Source organism: Trichomycterus rosablanca, chromosome 6 (assembly GCF_030014385.1).
Source record: "Trichomycterus rosablanca isolate fTriRos1 chromosome 6, fTriRos1.hap1, whole genome shotgun sequence".
Classification (NCBI taxonomy): Eukaryota; Metazoa; Chordata; class Actinopteri; order Siluriformes; family Trichomycteridae; genus Trichomycterus; species Trichomycterus rosablanca.
This window is the reverse complement of record NC_085993.1, coordinates 52,014,000-52,036,303: the sequence shown is the minus strand read 5'-3', so window position 1 is coordinate 52,036,303 and position 22,304 is coordinate 52,014,000. Positions and strand designations below refer to the sequence as shown.

Genomic DNA, 22,304 nt, shown 5'->3' with positions numbered 1-22,304 from the left:
TTTGTTAGCCCCCTTTCACCGTGTTCTTCAATGGTCAGGACCCCCACAGAGCAGGTATTATTTAGGTGGTGGATCACTCTCAGCACTGCAGTGACACTGACATGGTGGTGGTGTGTTTACATTTACATTTTCAGCATTTAGCAGAAGCTTTTATCCAAAGCGACTTACAAAATGAGCGGAACACGATGAGCAATTGAGGGTTAAGGGCCTCGCTCAGGGACCCAACAGTGGCAACTAGGTGGTGGCGGGGCTTGAACCGGCAACCTTCTGTTTACTAGTCCAGTACCTTAACCACTGAGCTATCACTGTTAGTGTGTGTTGTGCTGGTATGAGTGTTTTTAAATACCGTGTCCACTCACTGTCCACTCTATTAGACACTCCTACCTAGTCGGTCCACCTTGTAGATGTAAAGTCAGAGACGATCGCTCATCTATTGCTGCTGTTTGAGTCGCTCATCTTCTAGACCTTCATCGGTGGTCACAGGACGCTGCCCACGGGGCGCTGTCGGCTGGATGTTTTTGGTTGGTGGACGATTCTCAGTCCAGCAGTGACAGTGAGGTGTTTAAAAGTTCCACTCATACCAGCACAACACACACTAACATACCACCACCATGTCAGTGTCACTGCAGTGCTGAGAATGATCCACCACCTAAATAATACCTGCTCTGTGGGGGTCCTGACCATTGAAGAGCAGCATGAAAGGGGGTAACAAAGTATGTAGAGAAACAGATGGACTACAGTCAGTAATTGTAGAACTACAAAGTGCTTCTATATGATAAGTGGAGCTGATCAAACGTATACCTTAAAACGTTTACCTTAAAATAAAAGCGTCTGCTTAACCTTGTCTTAAATATCTACTAACGTTGAGTAAAAACAAACCACATGAATTATATTTACGTTCACGTTTGTTTTAAAGCTGAATCGTTGTTGAATAATTTAGATGACCCTGCTGTACCAGCCAGTCTGATGTGATTTCACGCTGCTCCTTTATTACTGAATTATGTTATGGTTTGTCGTTGCAGAGCTCTGTTCGACTACGACAGGATGAAGGATTCGGGTCTCCCAGGTCCGGGACTCAGCTTCCAGTTTGGCGACGTCCTGCACGTGCTGAACGTCTCGGACGACGAGTGGTGGCAGGCCCGGAACCTCAGCGCGGACGGGGAGGTGGAGGAGGTCGGAGTCATCCCCAGTAAGAGGAGGTACAGCAGCACCAGTCCCTCTTCATTCAGCTCCCGAATGGTTCAGAACTTTTGTAGTGCAGAATCACAGGTACCAGTCTGGCCCCATAATCCTGCTGGTCTGGAACCAACAACTTGTGAGGCAAGTGGCCAATAGACTGGACGTCCTGGTGCCACCATAGTAAGACGTGCTGATTCTGATCTATTTGGGCTCCACAGGAATTAGCTGATAGATGCATTTCCTGCTAAATACACAACATAAGCACAGCAATAAAGGCATCTGGAGTTTTACTGGTTCCAGCGTTCATGTTTATTACACCAGCACACCAGGTTCGTATCTCAGCGGGCATCTACACAAATGTGATCGGCCACTTTGCGGTGGGCGGCTGAAGCCCTGCGATGGACTGGCACCTGTCCGGGGTATTCAAATTCAATTTTATTTATATAGCGCTTTTTACAATGGGCATTGTCTCAAAGCAACTTTACAGACTCCAGGACCAACAGACCAAAACCCTTGTTGAGCAGCTGAGGGTGAAACTCCCTTTAAATACAGGAAGAACCTTGAGAGGAACCAGACTCAGCAGGGACCCCCATCCTCCTTGGGTAGCCTGAATAAATAGCATTTACTCAAATCATACAAACACAGAATTAAATTGAACTGAAAGTTATAACTAGCAAAAAAAAATGTGAGTTCTTCATTGTTCAGTCCAGTCTGTGATAAAGTCCGTAGTGAGTTCTTGACATTTTTGGTGCAAACAAGCCAGGCTGCCGTCACATCTAGCAGGAGCAGCATTGTTGGCATGGCAGACTTTAACCTCGAGAGGGTGAACAGGTTTCCATTAGAACCACCTCGGGGTAAAACAGAAAATGTAGCTAAAAATGTAAAATGTGAATTAAGTAAAATTTCAGAGAGTTTTAGACTCCGGCAGCCCTAATTATTTAAGCGTGACTAAAAGGGAGAGCGAGCAGGTATCAAGATCAATGACGGCTTTCACAGGACATCAGCGCCTGGATCGGACAAGAGAGGCAGAACGACAGCAACCCAACATCTCTGATCACCACAAGAACCTCCAAGCTCTGCACCTCTGTCTATATTCGGGGTGGCAGCTCCGGTCCTAGAGGTCAGAAATCAGGCGCAGCCAGAAGCCAACACGCAGCACCAGTAAATCTGACGAACATGAGAGCACCAGACCCCCGACCTCCAGGACCGGAGTAAATAAATATGTTTTCAATCTAGACTTGAACATTGAGACGTGTCCGAATCCCGGACAGAGGCAGGAAGATCATTCCAAAGTTGTGGAGCTTTGTAAGAAAACGTTCTTCCTCCAGCCGTGATCTTTTTAATTCCATGAACTATAAGTAACCCTGCACCCGGTGAAATCGGACTCACCGCGACCCTGCTAGATCTCGGTTTTAATCAGGATCATGAGTTATCCTCACGACGGTTATTTTCATCACCGAGCGCTTACTTTTGAGTCGAACCCACAGCTTCATCAGCGCCGAGCGACGCGCTCTAATTACAGATGTAAAAAAAGATCAGCGGGTGACGAAGCGCGACTCGCGAGTCTCTTCTCACGGTTTGCGTCTCCAGATGAAGCGGATCGAGAGCCGATAATTAGCTTCGTGCGTTTCCCGTTTAGCGTTCGTAGCTCGTCCGTCTCTCACCTGAACTCGCGATCTGATCTCAGAACTTGTGTTAGAAGATCTCGCTTCTGGAACTTGATATTTGGAAGTTTTTTAGCTCTTTTATTTTGGCAATATATAATTAGTTAGGATTATTTATTGCTACAGGGTGGTGAGCACCCCCCCGATGGAGGGGCCAGGTGTAACCCAATTGCAGGACACTTGACCAACCATAAACCCAAACCCAAAGAGAAAATGCTTGAATAGGAAGCCGTGGGGCGGGTACGCCTAGCTATGACAACCCAGTTTTTGGAACTGGGATGGAACATGGAACCCTGAACACAAGTCAGGGACGGCAAAACATAAGTGTTAAGCCCACTACTGTCAACTTGTAGCCCACATAGACTGATCTAGACTAGAGAAAAGATCAAATTAAGCACTGAGTTGCAACTGTGCCAGCTACTCGATCCACCAGTGAGCTACAACCCAAGTGCTTGCCCGGGAATCGGGAAAGGGAACTCAGTAAACCGTCAGCAGCCATTAAAATACAAAAAAAAAAAGCTACCACACCATCAACGGACATCATCGCGCTCCTGGATGCATCTCTTGTGACAACGGGACGCAGGAATTCCTGCAACAGACACAAGAAAACCTTCAGTCCGACCTTCAACAAACCGGCACAGACAGACAGACAGGCAGTAAACAAGAGAACCTAGCAATAAGATAAAAAGCCACACCCAGGTTAAGCGAGTAACGCTCAATGAGGCGCAGAGAGTGCTTTTGAAGTGCAGTTTGAAGAGATACTGTGCACCTCCACGCCCCGGCTGAGCAACTTGTACCCAGCAGGTGGGCATGTTACATATATAAAGTGTAAATGTACCTACATGATACCTAAGGGTGGTACAGCTGGTAAAGTAGGTGTTAAAACTGGATTCTCAAATACTTGGTGTCTTCTACCTCAGTTTTTATATTATTTGTATTCTGCTTCATCCCGGTACTCTGTCCTTCAGCACAACACTATACTGGGTATACAATTACTGTCTGAGTACCTACAGTTTGCTGTTAGCATGTCGCTGATCTTTCTTTCTTCTTTGCTCATCAGGGCGGAGAGAAGAGAAAGGACCCGACTGAAGACGGTCAAACCGAACTACAGAACTCTGGACAAAGCGGTAAGTTACTCCCGGGTAGAGCTCCTCTTGGTTAACCATCAGCCAATGAATATACACCGACCAGGCATAACATTATAACCACTTCATCACGGCACCTGTTGGGGGTGGGGGGGGGTATATTAGGCAAGTGAACATTTTATCCTCAGAGTTGATGTTAGAAGCAGGAAAAATGGGCGAGCGTGAGGATCTGAGCGAGTTTGACGAGGGCCAGATTGTGATGACTGGACGACTGGGTCAGAGCATCTCCAAAACTGCAGCTCTTGTGGGGTGTGTCCCAGTCTGCAGTGGTCAGTATCTATCAAAAGTGGTCCAAGGAAGGAACAGTGGTAAACCGGCGACAGGGTCATGGGCGGCCAAGGCACAGTGGTCCGATCCAACAGACGAGCTCCTGTAGCTCAAACCGCTGGTTCATGCTGGTTCTGATAGAAAGGAGTCAGCATACACAAAGCAGCACAGTTGTAGGGCTGTTTTGGCAGCAAAAGGGGGACCAACACAATATTAGGAAGGTGGTCATAATGTTATGCCCGATCTGTGTATTTCTGTACCGATGGGACCTAAAGAGAAAAGTGAAATCAGCACAAAAACACACAAAGAATAGCGCACAAGGACTACAAAAGCAGAATCCCAAACATTTTTGGAGATAAAAAATCCTGGCCAGACTCATTTTAAGGTCCAAAAAGGGGGACATACGGTCACTAAAACAAAGTTGCTGTACTGAAGCACAGTTTGTACTGTGATACAAACACAGCAAAATAACACAAAAAAACCAGAAATAAATGTTAATTAACTCAATTATAACAGATCATTAACTGATAACTGATCATTTTAACCAAGTCAAGAAACTGCAGAAACACAAATACTAATTTAATTAATTTTATGACGTAGCTCCGTCACATCTGCGCCTCACGAAATCGTGCCGTGATTTCAGACAGTGCTAATGTATGCTAACGCTAAATATAAACTCTCACACCAGACAAATCGCTAACAGCTGATTTTCTGTATCACAGCTGAAAGTGTGTGTGTGTGTGTGTGTGAGTGTGAGTGCAGCGCAGTGATTATTTCCCTTTATAGACGCTAAAAGTTCATCTTTATTATGACACAGTCGCTGTTCCACATCCAGAAATGTGAGAGATTCTTTGACAGCATGACAGATGTGTGAAGGGTTCAAACCTGCTTCTTCAAGTGTGTTTTCTAATGCAACACCAGCTTAGATAGAGCAGGAATGATTTAGGACAGGGGTGTTCAAACTACTGTACCGTTTTTTAGATGCACTCCTGAGTTTGGCTCGGTGGGCAGCACTGTCACCTCACAGCAAGAGGGTCCTGGGTTCGATCCCCAGGTGGGGCAGTCCAGGTACTTTCTGTGTGGAGTTTGCATGTTCTCCTCCCACAGTCCAAAGACGTGCAGTCTGGAAAACTGGACATACTGAAAAGTTCCTTTCGGTGTGTGTGTGCGCCCTGTGATGGACTGGCGACCTGTCCAGGGTGTTTCCTGCCTTTCGCCCAGTGAATCATACCTACCATGACCCTGACCAGGATAAAGCGCTGGTAAAACACACAATGAATGAATGAATTTGCAGTTTGAACTCTAGGTGTCGCTATCAAACCGCTCGGTGTCTCTTCTCCCCAAAACTCAAAACATGAACTGCCACAACATAATAGACGCGGTTTAGTTTCATTTTGGTTCGTACCTAAATGACGCCCCCTGCTGGCTGATCAGATCTCCGTGAAAAGAAGCGGTCGGTATTGCACACGTGTCGGTCAGGAGTGGAGGTCTGCACCAGTATAGGGGGAATACCATCTGGGAATCAGATATGACTAAATTGTGCGGTTCTGTTGTTGATTTTGTAATAATCCTTGTTTTTGCTCTCTGATTTCTGCTCCACAGGACTTACTGACTGACGACAGAAGCTTGAGTAAGTCCTCCAGCTCCGGTCGTAGATCCCTCATCACTCCTACAGTCTAGTTTTGTTTCCTTGCACCACCTTCTGCCTTCTACTGTCTAAGTCTGGTCAAGCTTTATGTTTTGTTTTGGGGTCTGACACAGGAAAAGGATTTCGGCACATTTGGGTCGTGTCTATACCTTTAGTGCGGCTCTCTTGAGCCATTTTAGTCCTGGTTTGCTCAGAGATCACACTCACAAATGTACAATCTAATCAAAATAAATAAAAAAGGGACGTCTGCTGCTCACATGTCATTTATTTAGTGAGCCAGTGGTCAGAACGCTGCACCACGCTGGACTTTACCAGCTGGAAACAGCGAGAGGAGACAAAACAGGACCAAAAATTTCTTCTGCTCACCAAGAAAGCTCCTCTGTTCTCTCACCGTGCATTTAGTGTCGCATCTCGTGACGTCACGTCCTGTGTTCGGTTCGTTTAGACGGCTTCAATTCGTATTGTGTCCATACCTGAAACGAATTGCACCAGAATTCGTTTAGAAACGAACCGACACCCAGGTTTAATTTAATCCGACCAAAACTGACGAGTAGAAACACGACCTCAGATGCACCATCACTATTTTTGCAGGAGTTGCTTTTAGAAGCCAGTGTACGAAGTAGCTTCTCTTTTTTTAATTTTTATTTTGTTTTAAGCAAAACACGACAAAGCAAAAATGACAAAGCAAGTAGGCACCCAGGTGGCGCAGCGGGATATTCCGCTTGCACACCAGCACCGAGATTCTGAACTCCTCGGTTCGAAACTCGGTGTTGCCTCCGGTCGGCTGGGCGCCATCTAGCGGGCGTAATTGGCAGTGCCTGCAGCAGATACTAATTGACCACCATATCTGCAGGGTGGGGCTACAGGAGGGCATCGGGTATCTCTCATTTTCATTTACATTTACATTTTCAGCATTTAGCGGACGCTTTTATCCAAAGCGACTTACACAATGAGCTGAACACAATGAGCAATTGAGGGTTAAGGGCCTTGCTCAGGGACCCAACAGTGGCAACTTGGTGGTGGCGGGGCTTGAACCGGCAACCTTCTGTTTACTAGTCCAGTACCTTAACCACCGAGCTACCACTGGCCCAGCAGCAGAAGACAAAATTGAGTCGCTAAATCGGGAGGAAAATGGGGAGAAAATGCATTAAAAGAATGACAAAGCAAAACCACATTCACATATAATAAACAAAATACTAAATTCATGTCATGAATTTTATACAGTCAATTGTGGAATTAAATCAAGGTGCAGCCACCATGCGACACTTCACACAATAAGTGAAATGCGATTAGATTAGATTAGATTAGATTAGATTAGATTAAATTAGAATAAATTAAACTTTGTCATTGTGCAGAGTGCAAGTACAGAGCCAATAAAACGTAGTAGCATCTAACCAGACGTGTAAGATGTAGATTATTTATATTTATTACAATTAAAGTGCAGGAGTGAAATTAAGGATAAATATGTACAGAATAATAAACAGTTATTGCTGATTGTGCAGCGTATATGAATGGTGCATATTTACAGGGTCAGGGATACACCGAGCACGCATAACATTATGACCACTGACAGGTGAAATAAATAACACTGATTATCTCTTCATCATGGTACCTGTTAGTGTGGGGGGATATGTTATGCAGCAAGTGAACATTTTATCCTCAAAGTTGATGTTAGAAGCAGGAGAAATGGACGAGCGTGAGGATCTGAGGGCCAAATTGTGATGCTGTATCAGAGCGTCTCCAAAACTGCAGCTCTTGTGGGGTGTGTCTGCAGTGGTCAGTATCTATCAAAAGTGGTCCAAGGAAGGAACAGCGGTAAATCGGCGACAGGGTCATGGGCGGCCAAGGCTCATCGATGCACGTGTGGTCCGATCCAACAGACGAGCTCCTGTAGCTCAAACTGCTGAAGAAGTTCATGCTGCAAAAGGGGGGACCAACACGATATTATAAAGTTGGTCATAATGTTATGTCTCATCAGTGTATACAGTATTGTTTGTGCTGGTGTAAATAGTGCAATGCTTGAGTTAAAATCAGACTGGCATGCAGAAAACACGGCAAAATTAAATTAAAGATAAAAATACATTTAAAAGAATGAAATGCTGAATTTCCCTTTAGAGCAGGTGAGCTCTAATGTTAGAGACTAAAATTAATCATCGTTAGTGTTCCGCTTCGTTTTTCTTTTGTTGTTTGACGTTTCTGTTTCTGTATCTTATGCATGGTGTCAGTCAGATTTGGGTTTGTTACCTGTTTTTTCTCCCCTGTATTAATTTGGCTTGGACACATTGATGTTATTCAGGGTCTGTTCTGTTTTTTCTGCCCCGTCAGGTGGGCAGGACGAACATCTCCTGTCGTACGAGACGGTCATTCAGCAGGAAGGTAAAGATTTCATGTCAGACATGTTAATTAAATAATCCTCATCAGTTTGACCAGCGTGTCGCTCTACATGTTTTGTCTTTATGTTGTTTGTAGTGAATTATTCTCGACCCGTGATTGTCCTGGGCCCCATGAAGGATCGGATCAACGACGACCTGATATCAGAATTTCCCGATAAGTTCGGATCCTGCGTCCCACGTGAGTGCTCAGACCCATGTGTTTCCTCAGTTCGCTTTAAATCAGGTGTTTGGGTGGTACAGCGATCTGATTGGTCGAAATCTGCAGGATGTTTGACCACAGCAGCGCAAAGCTCTGGCTAAAAAAAGCGCAGTAATGGAAAAATAAAGGAGGTGGCCAAAATAACAGAAACAACAACAAATTAAAGACACAAAAACATCCACAGCCTGCAAAGCAGAGAGTGGACAGAACTGGGACAGCGCAGAAATGAACATTTATTCGTGAGTTGAGCTCGCTCGTCCAGGGTGGTTCCCCTGTGACACCCGAAAGTGCCACTGCACCGGGTGAGGTCCCAGAAAAAAATGTATAGTGTGCTGGCTTCATACGCCAACAGAAAATCGTACCGGACCGAGCCAGGCACCACAGGTCCAGAAAAAAGAAAAAGCAGGTCGCCAACAGAGGAGCTGGCAAATCTGTGAGCAAGCAACCGTTATATATAGAAACACGTCCACCTGGAGCGAATTAACGCCCAATGAGGTGCCAACAGGTGAGTGTCAATTAAGAGTGAAGAGGAACTGATATGCCAGACGTTCGGACCTCCGTGGCCCCTCTGCTGGCTGTTTTTGGAAAGGCAGTAGGGCATCATTTTGTAACCGAAGCACGTCGCTGATCTTGACGGCAGGTAGGCACGGTACAGATCGCCACCCCGTCCTGGGTGTTTCTGCCTCAAACCCAGTAATGCCACACCTCACTAGGATAAAGTGGTTTAATGAAATGAAAAGTAATAATAAATAATAAAATTAAATTTTTACCATTTTAAAAGCATAATCAATCATTTCATCTCTGTCCCCGTCGCAGACACGACCAGGCCGAGGCGCGAGTACGAGCAGGACGGCAGAGATTACCACTTCGTCGTCTCCCGGGAGCAAATGGAGCACAACATCCAGGAGCACAAGTTCATCGAGGCCGGCCAGTACAACAACCACCTGTACGGCACCAGCGTACAGTCGGTGCGGGAGGTCGCGGAAAAGGTTCGTTCCCTCCGCTAAGCAGCGTCGAACCCGCACGGCTTCACGCTTCATCATGCTTCACGCTAATCGCCATACGTGCACTTTTTTATCTTCTTCCTGTGATCAGGGGAAGCACTGCATCCTGGACGTCTCCGGGAACGCCATCCGACGACTCCAGCTGGCGCAGCTCCACCCCATCGCCGTGTTCGTCAGACCCAAATCACTGGAAAATATTTTGTAAGTCAGCGTTGTTATTATTTATTACTTATTGTTATTTAATTGTATTTGTTCTTTATTGGAGATCCTGTTACTGGATAGTAACGTAATTATTCTGTAAACAAATGTGTAATGTGTAAAATCACATTAATATCAGCTCAAATTAAATGATTAGTATCACACTTTAATTAACACTTAAGAGCAAGAAGGTCCTGGGTTTGATTCCAGGGTGGAGCGCTTCAGGTCCTCTCTGTGTGGAGTTTTGCATGTTCTCCCAATGTCTGTGTGAGTTTCCTCCCACAGTACAAAGACATGCAGTCAGGTTTACATTTACATTTTCTGCATTTAGCAGACGCGTTTATCCAAAGCAACTTACAGTCTAAGCAATTGAAGGTTAAGGGCCTTGCTCAAGGGCCCAACAGTTGCAACCAGGCAGTGGTGGGGTTTGAACCAGCGACCTTCTGCTTACTAGTCCAGTACCTTAACTGCTATGCTACACCTGTCCTTGGTTAACTGGAGATACTAAAGTTCCCCTAGGTGTGTGTGTCTGTGATGGACTGGCCACCTGTCCAGGGTGTTTCCTGCCTTTTGCCTGATTCGGACCCACTGTGACCCTGACCAGGAAAAAGCGGGGGTAAAACAGGCAATACATAAATGAATTAATTCCCTGTTTGAACTCTAGGTGTCGCTATCACTTAAACGTTTACATTTTTGGCATTTATCAGACACTTCTATCCAATTTGATGTACAGTACTGTGACAGTATACAGTCTAAGCAATTGAAGGTTAAGGGCCTTGCTCAGGGCCCAACAGTGGCAACCTGGCAGTGATGGGGCTTGAACCAGCGACCTTTCGATTACTAGTCCAGTATTTTAATCACTGGGCTACAACCCAGTTGAAACTCATCATCTCCTTTCCCCAAATCGCAAAACATGAACCTACATCAGACCTACATTCATCATCCTGAATTTCTGGACAGACTAATAAAAAGAGTTCAGAGGGAAGTGGGTATGTTTAATTTAAAGATGATTATAGACTGGTGAGTGAGATTCACAAAATTTTAGTTTTCTCAACAAAGACAAAAAGTCATCCAAGTAAAAAGGAAGTGAAATTATTAGTAATCAGGTATTATTGTTTTATTACTAAAGACTGTGGTTGTATATTTTTTACTCCATCTGAACCCCAACATGAAAAGTTTGGACACCCTTAAAATCAAGGGCCTTGCATAAGGGCCCAACGTTGGCTGCATAGCAGAACGTGTATCTTCCGATTAAAAGCCCAAAGCTCAACCCACCAGGCTCCCACTGTCCCCGATAGTTTACTCACTATTTTACTCATTTATATTCTGTGTTTTAACTGTTCAGGGCGGCTCGGTGCTTTTAGGGTGATACGAGATGGTTTAGAAACTGTGACTGCAGGACTTGTGCTGTTTTTGTGAGCAGAGAGCTGAACACGAGGCTGACGGAGGATCAGACCAAGAAGATGTTCGACAGGGCGGTGAGACTGGAGCAGGACTTCACGCAGCACTTCACCTGTGAGTTCCTCTCGCACCTCAGAGATCCATCACGTGTCTTCAGCCAAAATATACAAATATAATGTCAATCCACTGGGGTTCTCAGTTCTGCACTGTCCCGCTCCACCATCATGTTACTCTTTACTTTAGTTTGTAACGCCCACCGTTGATGACACAGGCTTGGTTCCCTACAAAACACCAAGGTTCTAAGAAACCTGAACAGAACCGGTTCAAGAACCAGAACCAGAGTTCTTTTGGTGGAAAAGCGCTAACGTGAGCAGCAATATACCCTCGACTGCAATCAGGGATCCACCAGCAGCAGAAGATAAACTGACTACGATAAATTAGGGAGAAAATGCATAGTATAATAGAAAAAAAGGAAATGTAAATATGAAATGTAAAACCTGTAAATACATATACTGTATATATACAGTACCAGTCAAAAGTTTGGACACACCTTCTCTTCAGTGGTTTTTCTTGATTATTTTTATTTTCTACATTGTAGATTAATACTGAAGACGTCCAAACTATGAAGGAACACGTATGGACTTATGTAGTGAACAAAAAAATGTTAAACAAACCAGATTATGTTTTACCAACTCTACCTCTGCACAGCACAACTGATGGTCTCAAACACATAAAAAAAGCAAGAAATTCCAGAAATTAACTCTAGACGAGGCACAAACATTAATTGAAAACCGTTCCAGGCGGCTGCCTCATGAAGCTGACTGAGAAAATGCCAAAAAGTGTGCAAAGCTGTCATCAAAGCAACTTTAAAGAATATAAAATATAAAACATATTCTGGTTTGTTTAACACTTTTTTGTTTACTACATAATTCCATACGTGTTGCTTCATAGTTTGGACGTCTTTGTTATTAATCTACAATGTTGAAAATTTAAAAAAAATTAAGAAAAACCACAGGAATGAGAAAGTGTGTCCAAACTTTTGACTGGTACTGTATATACAGTATATATATTGGTGTAATGCGAGAACAGAGTGAGCCTCCCAACAAAATAAAGCTTCTCACTCATTTAAACAGAGAGACGTGCGCCTGCTAGTGGACGATCACTGAACTACAGGTCTCGGTACGCTTCTCACTGGAATGTTAAACAATCTGAGCAGTTTTACAGATTTTGTCCGTTAAATGGGGGTCTGTTAAATCGAGGTTCCACTGTTCTTCCCATCTCTGTATCAGCATGTTTGCACGCCGCTACGTGTCACCCGCTGACCTACGTACTCTCTCTATCACAGCCATCGTACAAGGAGACACGCTGGAGGAGATCTACAACCAGGTCAAACGGATCATGGAGGAGCAGTCCGGACCTTACATCTGGGTACCGTCCAGGGAGACGTTGTGAGGTCGCGGCCCAGAAACCTTCTGGGGTTTTGTTTTGTTTTATTTTTGGGTTTTATTTTCTGTCATCACCGAGACCCCGGATAAAGGAATCAGGAGACGTGTTGCAGGACGATGGGCGTGTGTTCTGTCACCACCATCAAGTCTGATCAAGTCTCCGGAGTTCGGGAGCGGCACCTCGCCGGGGGTTCCCACAGCAGAGCTTCCCTCACGTTTAGAGGAGGTGACTGGAGGTGTACGTTTGGGGTTATAACGGGTATAAATGCGTCCACGTTCCACGCGTGTCCGTTCACTCGGAGACTGCAGGAATCGGATGCGAAACTTTGCACGTTTTTGCATTACATGCATGTTTGGGCGGGGGGGGGGGATCGGGGGGGGATTCTGTTCTAATTAACCTACGTTGTGTTTGAGTTATTATTAGCTTGAGCTGATACTCTGTCATTAATTTAATCCTAACTTATGCAAATATTCACCTTTACACGTGCACAAAATCATAACCTGGCACCAATTTTGAGGATCCGTGGACGTTCTCATCCGATCATGGGGCTCATGAGTAAGAAGTGAGCGTTAAAGCGACACGGCTGAGGTAAATATTGTGTTTTAGGGTGGGACACGACCATATTTCTATCTAACCCTGATTATACTGCCTATTTTCTTTTAATAAATCTATACAAAGCTTTACTTCAGTTCTATACCTATAGACATTCTTATAAGGAATACACCAATCAGCCGTAACATCCTACACTCACTGTTCATTTTATCAGCTCCACTTACCATATAGAAGCACTTTGTAGTTCTACAATTACTGACTGTAGTCCATCTGTGGATCATTCTCAGCACTGCAGTGACACTGACATGCTGGTGGTGTGTTAGTGTGTGTTGTGCTGGTATGAGTGGATCAGACACAGCAGCGCTGCTGGAGTTTTTAAACACCGTGTCCACTCACTGTCCACTCTATTAGACACTCCTACCTAGTCGGTCCACCTTGTAGATGTAAAGTCAGAGACGATCGCTCATCTATTGCTGCTGTTTGAGTCGCTCATCTTCTAGACCTTCATCAGTGGTCACAGGACGCTGCCCACGGGGCGCTGTTGGCTGGATGTTTTTGGTTGGTGGGCTATTCTCAGTCCAGCAGTGAGAGTGAGGTGTTTAAAAACTCCAGCAGTGCTGCTGTGTCTGATCCACTCATACCAGCACAACACACACTAACACACCACCACCATGTCAGTGTCACTGCAGTGCTGAGAATCATCCACCACCTAAATAATACCTGCTCTGTGGTGGTCCTGTGGGGGTCCTGACCATTGAAGAACAGCATGAAAGGAGCTAACAAAGCATGTAGAGAAACAGATGGACTACAGTCAGTAATTGTAGAACTACAAAGTGCTTCTATATGGTAAGTGGAGCTGATAAAATGGACAGTGAGTGTAGAAACAAGGAGGTGGTCATAATGTTATGGCTGATCGGTGTATATGTATATATAAAATTGATATAAATCTAATGTAAAATAAGAATGTATTTTCTTTTACTCTTACAGCAGTGACCCACTAGGGGGCCTCAGTGAGCCCAGCGGTGTGTCCCATTGCATTTTACAAGTGATAGGATGAGAAAATCAACAGCCTATTGGTACAAACATGAGATCTTGTGATGTCATAAATCTACTTTAAGCCTCCTATAGTCTATGTTTGGTCTCTGAGAATGGACAGACATTTGTGCCCACCTCAAAAGTGCAGGGGTCAACGTACAGGGACTATAAATGATTCCGATTCAGTTGTTGATGCAGACCCAGGTGAGGAAGCTCCTACCATCCGTTCACTAGAAATAAACCAATCACATCAACCTCAATCAGAAAATACCAAATACAATAACACCTTTATTATGGACGCAGTTTGTCCCAGGACGCTGTTTTCCCTGTAATAAATAATGTAAACTGGATGAATTAGTTCTAAACCTCTCATATTTTTGTTTGTTTAAACCTTTATAAAAAAAACTTACAGCATAAAACCATCCATAAAACTATAAACCAATAAAAGTCTTCGCAGCATGAACAGTCTCTCCTCTCACCACATCAGCCCCTTTACTGCCTCGTTATTTTACAATCTGGACGATACGAGACACGAGTTCCACTTTATAACTTCACGATGAGTTCTTATGTCGGTTCAGTTCCGGTCCTCACTGCTTTCGACGTTTTATAATGAGGATAGTGTAGAGCAGGGGTGCACATACTTTCGTAGCTTGAGATCTACTATTTCAGACGACAGGTCGGCCTCATCATGTTCAAAAAATATTTGCCGCTGTTTTTAAATGCGCTTCAGTTCCTGTATCGATGTTCAGCTGATAAATCACACTGACCTGATTCTGATGATTTACACTGAAGGGTGTCGGTCAGGTTTATGTATCTGGACAGGAGCTGCTGATGCTGAATCTCAAGCAGCTTCCAAGTGATCATCAGTAAGGGTGGAGCGATATTTAGGCGGATTCACACGAGCAGGTCGATCCAAAAATGGTGTCAAATATGTGGCACATTTTCTTACCTTTAGATATTATTACTCAGCCAGTTCCAAAATCGTCCAGCAGAGGCGCTTGAGTTCATACGAATGTCAGATTGAGTGTTAAAATTTCTCCGTCAGCTTCTCCCACGTATAAACGAAACAGCGTCTCTGCCTCTGTGTTCCTGCCCCAATCGAAGCGTTTTTGGTTTATTTGTGCTTGGTTACAGAAGGAAAAATGCAAAAATGGCGCAAACTGGCTACCGATGAATGAAAACTTGCTAGATTCGCGGTGCTTTAGGCGGGATGAGGTGTAGCTGTGGTGACAAACCACACATTAAAGAATCAGCGGCCACATTTCATGTCGATCTCGTTGACCTGTTTGAATGAGGAGAGATCTACCAGCGTGCACTGTGCCATCGACTGGTGGATCGTGATGGGCGTGTTGGGCACCCCTGATGTGGGACATTCTACATTTACCAAATGCACTGCATGCTTAATAAAACATTATTTATGTGGATACATTATTTTGGATATAGCCATATAAAAGTCTAACAAATGTATTGAAGGAAAGTAATTTTTGTATTAACAATTCTTGCGTATTAGTAAGAGGTTTAATTTTAAATTAATTGTACTAATTTTGGTACAATTAATGAAAAAAATCATTAACTAACTTTTTATTAATAAATGTGAAGTGGAAATATTGCACATTACTGCCACTTCTGATTCTCAGTAGGTTGGTCGAATCTGTCCATGTTATCAGCTCCACTTACCATATAGAAGCACTTTGTAGTTCTACAATTACTGACTGTAGTCCATCTGTTCCTATACATGCTTTGTTACCCCCTTTCATTCTGTTCTTCAATGGTCAGGACCCCCACAGGACCCCCACAGAGCAGGTATTATTTAGGTGGTGGATGATTCTCAGCACTGCAGTGACACTGACATGGTGGTGGTGTGTTAGTGTGTGTTGTGACACGGCAGCGCTGCTGGAGTTTTTAAACACCTCACTGTCACTGCTGGACTGAGAATAGTCCACCAACCAAAAATATCCAGCCAACAGCGCCCCGTGGGCAGCGTCCTGTGACCACTGATGAAGGTCTAGAAGATGAGCGACTCAAACAGCAGCAATAGATGAGCGATCGTCTCTGACTTTACATCTACAAGGTGGACCGACTAGGTAGGAGTGTCTAATAGAGTGGACAGTGAGTGGACACGGTGTTTAAAAACTCCAGGAGCGCTGCTGTGTCTGATCCACTCATACCAGCACAACACACACTAACACACCACCAGCATGTCAGTGTCACTGCAGTGCTGAGAATCATCCACCACCTAAATAATACCTGCTCTGTGGTGGTCCTGTGGGGGGTCCTGACCATTGAAGAACAGCATGAAACAGATGGACTACAGTCAGTAATTGTAGAACTACAAAGTGCTTCTATATGGTAAGTGAGCTGATAACATGGACAGTGAGTGTAGAAACAAGGAGGTGGTTTTAATGTTATGGTTTAGGTTTCATTTAGTTTCCAATAAAATAAAAATAAACAATAAATCGTAGCTTCGCGGAGCTTGTACAGCATATAAATACAAAACTGAATTTTATTAGAGAAAGTTGGAGGAGTTTTAGGTTTAGAAGTGAATTGATGGTGGGGATTTACTGCTCATGCCTTTATTTGTCCACCAGAGGGCGCTCTCTCACAGGACCAAATTCTCATCCTCGTTTATGAGAGGATCATTTTGCCCTCACAGGACCTCAGCTTTATTATTTTTGGCACTTTTTTTGGACTGTACAAAACCTGATTTATTCCATTTGTCAAAAATACTGCGAATAAAGAAATTTTACAGTTTCTACGAATGTTTTCTTCATGTTGTGTGTAATGCAGTGGTGCAGAATGAAGGGTGAAAATGAAATAATGTTTACCACACTGTACTGCCTGGTTCTTTTTATGTATTTTATTTTATTATGAGAAGAAATGTGTTCCAGATCCTGTTTCAACATTTAAAAGACGAAAACAATCAAGAAAACACATCAAATATAATAAATATTTTATTTATTAAAGGAAGGAAGAATCCAACACTGCTGCCCTGTGTGAGGGAGAACCTGCTTTCTTGGACTGGACACACCAGGACCTGACCAGTGCAGCCCCCTTATATCTAAACATCACACCAATGAGCAAACAAGCTCGTTTTGAAGACTCTGGTGCTCCAGAGAACCACAGTGTGAGCTGTTATTACAGAATGGAGAAAAACTTACAGATAATAATAATAACAATAATAATATAACACTAATAATAGTAATGATCACTCACTCACTTTCTTAACCGCTTATCCAATCAGGGTTGCAGGAGGGGGGTGCTGGAACCTATCCCAGCTTTTCAATGGGAGCAAGGTGTCTGCTAAATGCTGAAAATGTAAATTATTATAATAATAGTAATTATTATAATGGTAATAATTATATATAATAAAAGTAATAATAATAATAACAATAATACATTTACATTTTCAGCATTTAGCGGATGCTTTTATCCGAAGTGACGTGCAGTACTGTGACAGTATCCGCTTGTTAAGTCGTGACGTGTCGACCTTATGAAACGTCACATCCGGGTCCAAGTTGGCTGAGACCCCTCGTATTTTCAATATACCACAGTGCTGTGTCCCAGTCGGAAAAAAAACTACCCAACTGTCTTTCTACCGCTTTTCTTGCAATTAGATATCATGAAGTCATATTTTTGTTCATAATTTAATGTAAACTGTCAAATTGTATATTCATTACACGTGTTTCGAGCTGTTTTTAATTTACATGTAATATGTTCATATAATTTACATGTGATATCCTGGATTTTTGATTTTTATAAGCTATAAGCTATACTGATTAAAAGTAAAACCAGAGTCAGAAATGTCAGTTTTCATGTAATGAATTAAAAATATGACCGTTTACCTCTTGATGAGTTGACATTAAATTAAATAATGACATGAACTAGTGTACTGCACATCTTGTCTATATATACAGTGTATCACAAAAGTGAGTACACCCCTCACATTTCTGCAAATATTTCATTATATCTTTTCATGGGACAACACTATAGACATGAAACTTGGATATAACTTAGAGTAGTCAGTGTACAGCTTGTATAGGAGTGTAGATTTACTGTCTTCTGAAAATAACTCAACACACAGCCATTAATGTCTAAATAGCTGCAACATAAGTGAGTACACCCCACAGTGAACATGTCCAAATTGTGCCCAAAGTGTCAATATTTTGTGTGACCACCATTATTATCCAGCACTGCCTTAACCCTCCTGGGCATGGAATTCACCAGAGCTGCACAGGTTGCTACTGGAATCCTCTTCCACTCCTCCATGATGACATCACGGAGCTGGTGGATGTTAGACACCTTGAACTCCTCCACCTTCCACTTGAGGATGCGCCACAGGTGCTCAATTGGGTTTAGTCCATCACCTTTACCTTCAGCTTCCTCAGCAAGGCAGTTGTCATCTTGGAGGTTGTGTTTGGGGTCGTTATGCTGTTGGAAAACTGCCATGAGGCCCAGTTTTTGAAGGGAGGGGATCATGCTCTGTTTCAGAATGTCACAGTACATGTTGGAATTCATGTTTCCCTCAATGAACTGCAGCTCCCCAGTGCCAGCAACACTCATGCAGCCCAAGACCATGATGCTACCACCACCATGCTTGACTGTAGGCAAGATACAGTTGTCTTGGTACTTCTCACCAGGGCGCCGCCACACATGCTGGACACCATCTGAGCCAAACAAGTTTATCTTGGTCTCGTCAGACCACAGGGCATTCCAGTAATCCATGTTCTTGGACTGCTTGTCTTCAGCAAACTGTTTGCGGGCTTTCTTGTGCGTCAGCTTCCTTCTGGGATGACGACCATGCAGACCGAGTTGATGCAGTGTGCGGCGTATGGTCTGAGCACTGACAGGCTGACCTCCCACGTCTTCAACCTCTGCAGCAATGCTGGCAGCACTCATGTGTCTATTTTTTAAAGCCAACCTCTGGATATGACGTCGAACACGTGGACTCAACTTCTTTGGTCGACCCTGGCGAAGCCTGTTCCGAGTGGAACCTGTCCTGGAAAACCGCTGTATGACCTTGGCCACCATGCTGCAGCTCAGTTTCAGGGTGTTAGCAATCTTCTTATAGCCCAGGCCATCTTTGTGGAGAGCAACAATTCTATTTCTCACATCCTCAGAGAGTTCTTTGCCATGAGGTGCCATGTTGAATATCCAGTGGCCAGTATGAGAGAATTGTACCCAAAACACCAAATTTAACAGCCCTGCTCCCCATTTACACCTGGGACCTTGACACATGACACCAGGGAGGGACAACGACACATTTGGGCACAATTTGGACATGTTCACTGTGGGGTGTACTCACTTATGTTGCCAGCTATTTAGACATTAATGGCTGTGTGTTGAGTTATTTTCAGAAGACAGTAAATCTACACTGCTATACAAGCTGTACACTGACTACTCTAAGTTATATCCAAGTTTCATGTCTATAGTGTTGTCCCATGAAAAGATATAATGAAATATTTGCAGAAATGTCAGGGGTGTACTCACTTTTGTGATACACTGTATATATAAAAGACCTTTTCTCGTCCAGATCGCTATTGAGAAGGACTAGAAGTTTATGACTCGTGTTTGTAAACCCAATTTCCAATGACAGCGACACAGAGTTCCATAAGTTTTCCACAAACATTATTTATTTTAACTTTCTTCTTAAATTGGCTTATCCATTAATCCAAGTTTCTTATAAAAACAAAATAAAAACTCAATATGTTCGCAATTGGCGTATAACAAACAAAACTACGGTAAAAAATCTATTGCTCCGCGTCCTCTTTCTTTCCGTATATTTTATATATATTTTCCGTATATAGAGCCAATACAATTCTGCCCTCTTAAGGGCTAACCAAAGAGGACTAATGAATAACAGCATACATTGATTACCAGGAAAAATTATCAATAGTTAAAATACCAAGTCTCCACTTCAAATAAGTATTATTTAACCAAACAGGAAATATTTATGACAATAAACATAGTAAATTACAATTAGTGCAATATTGCTTTTACAATATATATAAAAAGGTTCAGAGGTTCAGCCTTATCTTATCTTATCATATCATAGTTGTTTGCGTTTGGACCCGGAAATGGTCCGAACGTCACGTGTGACGTCAGACTTAACAAGCCCATATTGTCTAAGCAATTTAGGGTTAAGGGCCTTGCTCAAGGGCCCAACAGTGGCAACCTGGAAGTGATGGGGCTTGAACCAACAATCTTTCAATTACCAGTCCAGTACCTTAACCGCTAGGCTACAACTGGCCCATAATATTAGTATTAATATCAGTAATATGATTAATATAATAACAGTAATTATTATAATGTCAGTCAATTTGTTTCTTCCCGTTGATGGTCGCCGGTGGATCATGATACGCATTATTGATCCGGCACAGTTTTTACGCCGGATGCCCTTCCTGACACGACCCTCCCTATTTATCCGGGCTTGGGACCGGCACTACAATGCACTGGTCCGTGCATCCTAGCGGCTGGTACCTACAGGACAATTCAGTGTTTCCAATTAACCTGGACTGTGGGCGGAAACCGGAGCACCCGGAAGAAAACCCACACAGACACTGGGAGAACCACCCCACCGGGGGATCAAACACAGGACCTTCTTGCTGTGAGGTGACGGTGCTACCCACCGAGCCACCGTGCCGCCAAATTATTATAATGTCAGTGATAATACAGTAGTAATGTAACAACAACAATAATAATATAATAACACAAATAATGTAATAAACTTATTTTAGTTGTAAAGCATCATGTGAAAGGTCTGAGTGACCTGCTCTCCCACTGTAAAGCAATAACTCAGCGGTGAATATTACAGGTATAAAGAGTAAAAGCTCCTGTGTTGTGTTAATCAGTCACCGTGTTTATGGTTCTTTCTGCTGAGACGTACGATTGTAGGACTGTAAGCTGAAGTGTTACTGTTGTAGAACGATGGATTTTGGTCAATGTTAATGAGTCAGGTGTCGTGAGTATGTAAAGTAATTCATCAGCAGCTTGAATAAAAACATCTCATCATTTACACCATCATTTACACCATCTGCAGTATTTATTCAATATTTCATTTCTTTCTAACACACACCATGATTTTCTACAACCCAAGTTTGGACACACACAGTTCCTTACATTGACTTTGACGTTTATTTGATGTCAGACAGGATGAACCTGAGATATTTCATCTTTTATCTGCTCAACTTCATTTCATTTATTAATAAACATCCATTCCTGCATTTCAGGCCTGCAACACGTTCCAAAAAAGTTGGGACGGTAAAGCATTTACCACTTTGTACCGTCACCGTTCCTTCTCATGACAGAGGACGCCGGGCGATGACGTGTTTCCGTTATTTTGTCTTCCTTCTTACTGGGTTTAAAATCCTCCTCACGTCCTCTATCGGGGACGGGTCAGGACTGCAGGCGGGCCAGTCCAGCACCTGTACCCTCTTCTTCTGTGTGCAGTGTGCAGTTCTATCAGCTGTTGATGGACGATGGTTCTCGATGCGGCGCCGTTAAGCACTTAAATTTCTCCAGATTCATTGATAGTGTAATTATACTATGCACAGTAGAGGGAGAACATGCAAATCTATTCCAGTCTTTCTGTGAGGAACGTTGACTCCTCCATCCATCTCTAAATCATGATCACAATCACCTGTTTAAAATCACATCATCATTTAGATCTTTTCTCCTCATTACTCGCTCTAAATTTCCCCCGTCCCAACTTTATTTGGAATGTGTTGCAGGTCTGAAATGCAGGAATGGATCCGTGGGGTTGTTTTGTTATAAACCTGTTATGAACCTACTTCTGATATTAAACCCTGTGGGCATTTTTACTGGGTTACATCAGATCCCTGCTGTGAATGTTCGGCCCTTCAGGTGGAAATGTTTTATTTTTTAGCCCTGGCGTTGTTGGCACCGTCACCTGAAGAGCTCCATTGTACCCACCGTGGGCCTCCTGGGTGGGGCTTGGCATGTGGGTGTAATGAATGCCCACAGTGTGTGTGTGTGTGTGTGTGTCAGTCTACCAGGTACGTGCCACTTGTGGTGTAGGCTAAACTAATTATCCTGTTAATTTAAATTCTGGGTCATAAACTGAGTAAAGCACTCACAAAAATCTTTACAGCTCCAGCAGCAGGCACAAGAAGTCAGACTTTATACCTGGACTTTGTCCTCTGGGACGCTTATTAAA

At 43.4% G+C, this 22,304-nt stretch overlaps 1 protein-coding gene across 4 annotated transcripts in view; it reads left to right on the top strand.

The window, feature by feature from the left end:
* Positions 1 to 15,792, top strand: part of dlg1a (discs large MAGUK scaffold protein 1a) — a 68,605-nt gene extending 52,813 nt beyond the window's left edge. For 3 of the 4 annotated variants that reach the window (XM_062998061.1, XM_062998063.1, XM_062998060.1), the window contains 9 exons: positions 1,023 to 1,199; positions 3,904 to 3,970; positions 5,858 to 5,885; positions 8,229 to 8,279; positions 8,373 to 8,474; positions 9,312 to 9,484; positions 9,591 to 9,700; positions 11,121 to 11,212; positions 12,444 to 13,295. In XM_062998061.1, the coding sequence (XP_062854131.1) occupies positions 1,023 to 1,199; positions 3,904 to 3,970; positions 5,858 to 5,885; positions 8,229 to 8,279; positions 8,373 to 8,474; positions 9,312 to 9,484; positions 9,591 to 9,700; positions 11,121 to 11,212; positions 12,444 to 12,550 (907 nt within the window). In that variant the 3' untranslated portion in view covers positions 12,551 to 13,295. Of the gene's footprint in view, positions 1 to 1,022; positions 1,200 to 3,903; positions 3,971 to 5,857; positions 5,886 to 8,228; positions 8,280 to 8,372; positions 8,475 to 9,311; positions 9,485 to 9,590; positions 9,701 to 11,120; positions 11,213 to 12,443; positions 13,296 to 14,083 lie in introns of those variants that run through there. The other variant, XR_010013188.1, reaches the window with a different exon arrangement.
* The last annotated feature ends 6,512 nt before the right edge of the window (positions 15,793 to 22,304 follow it).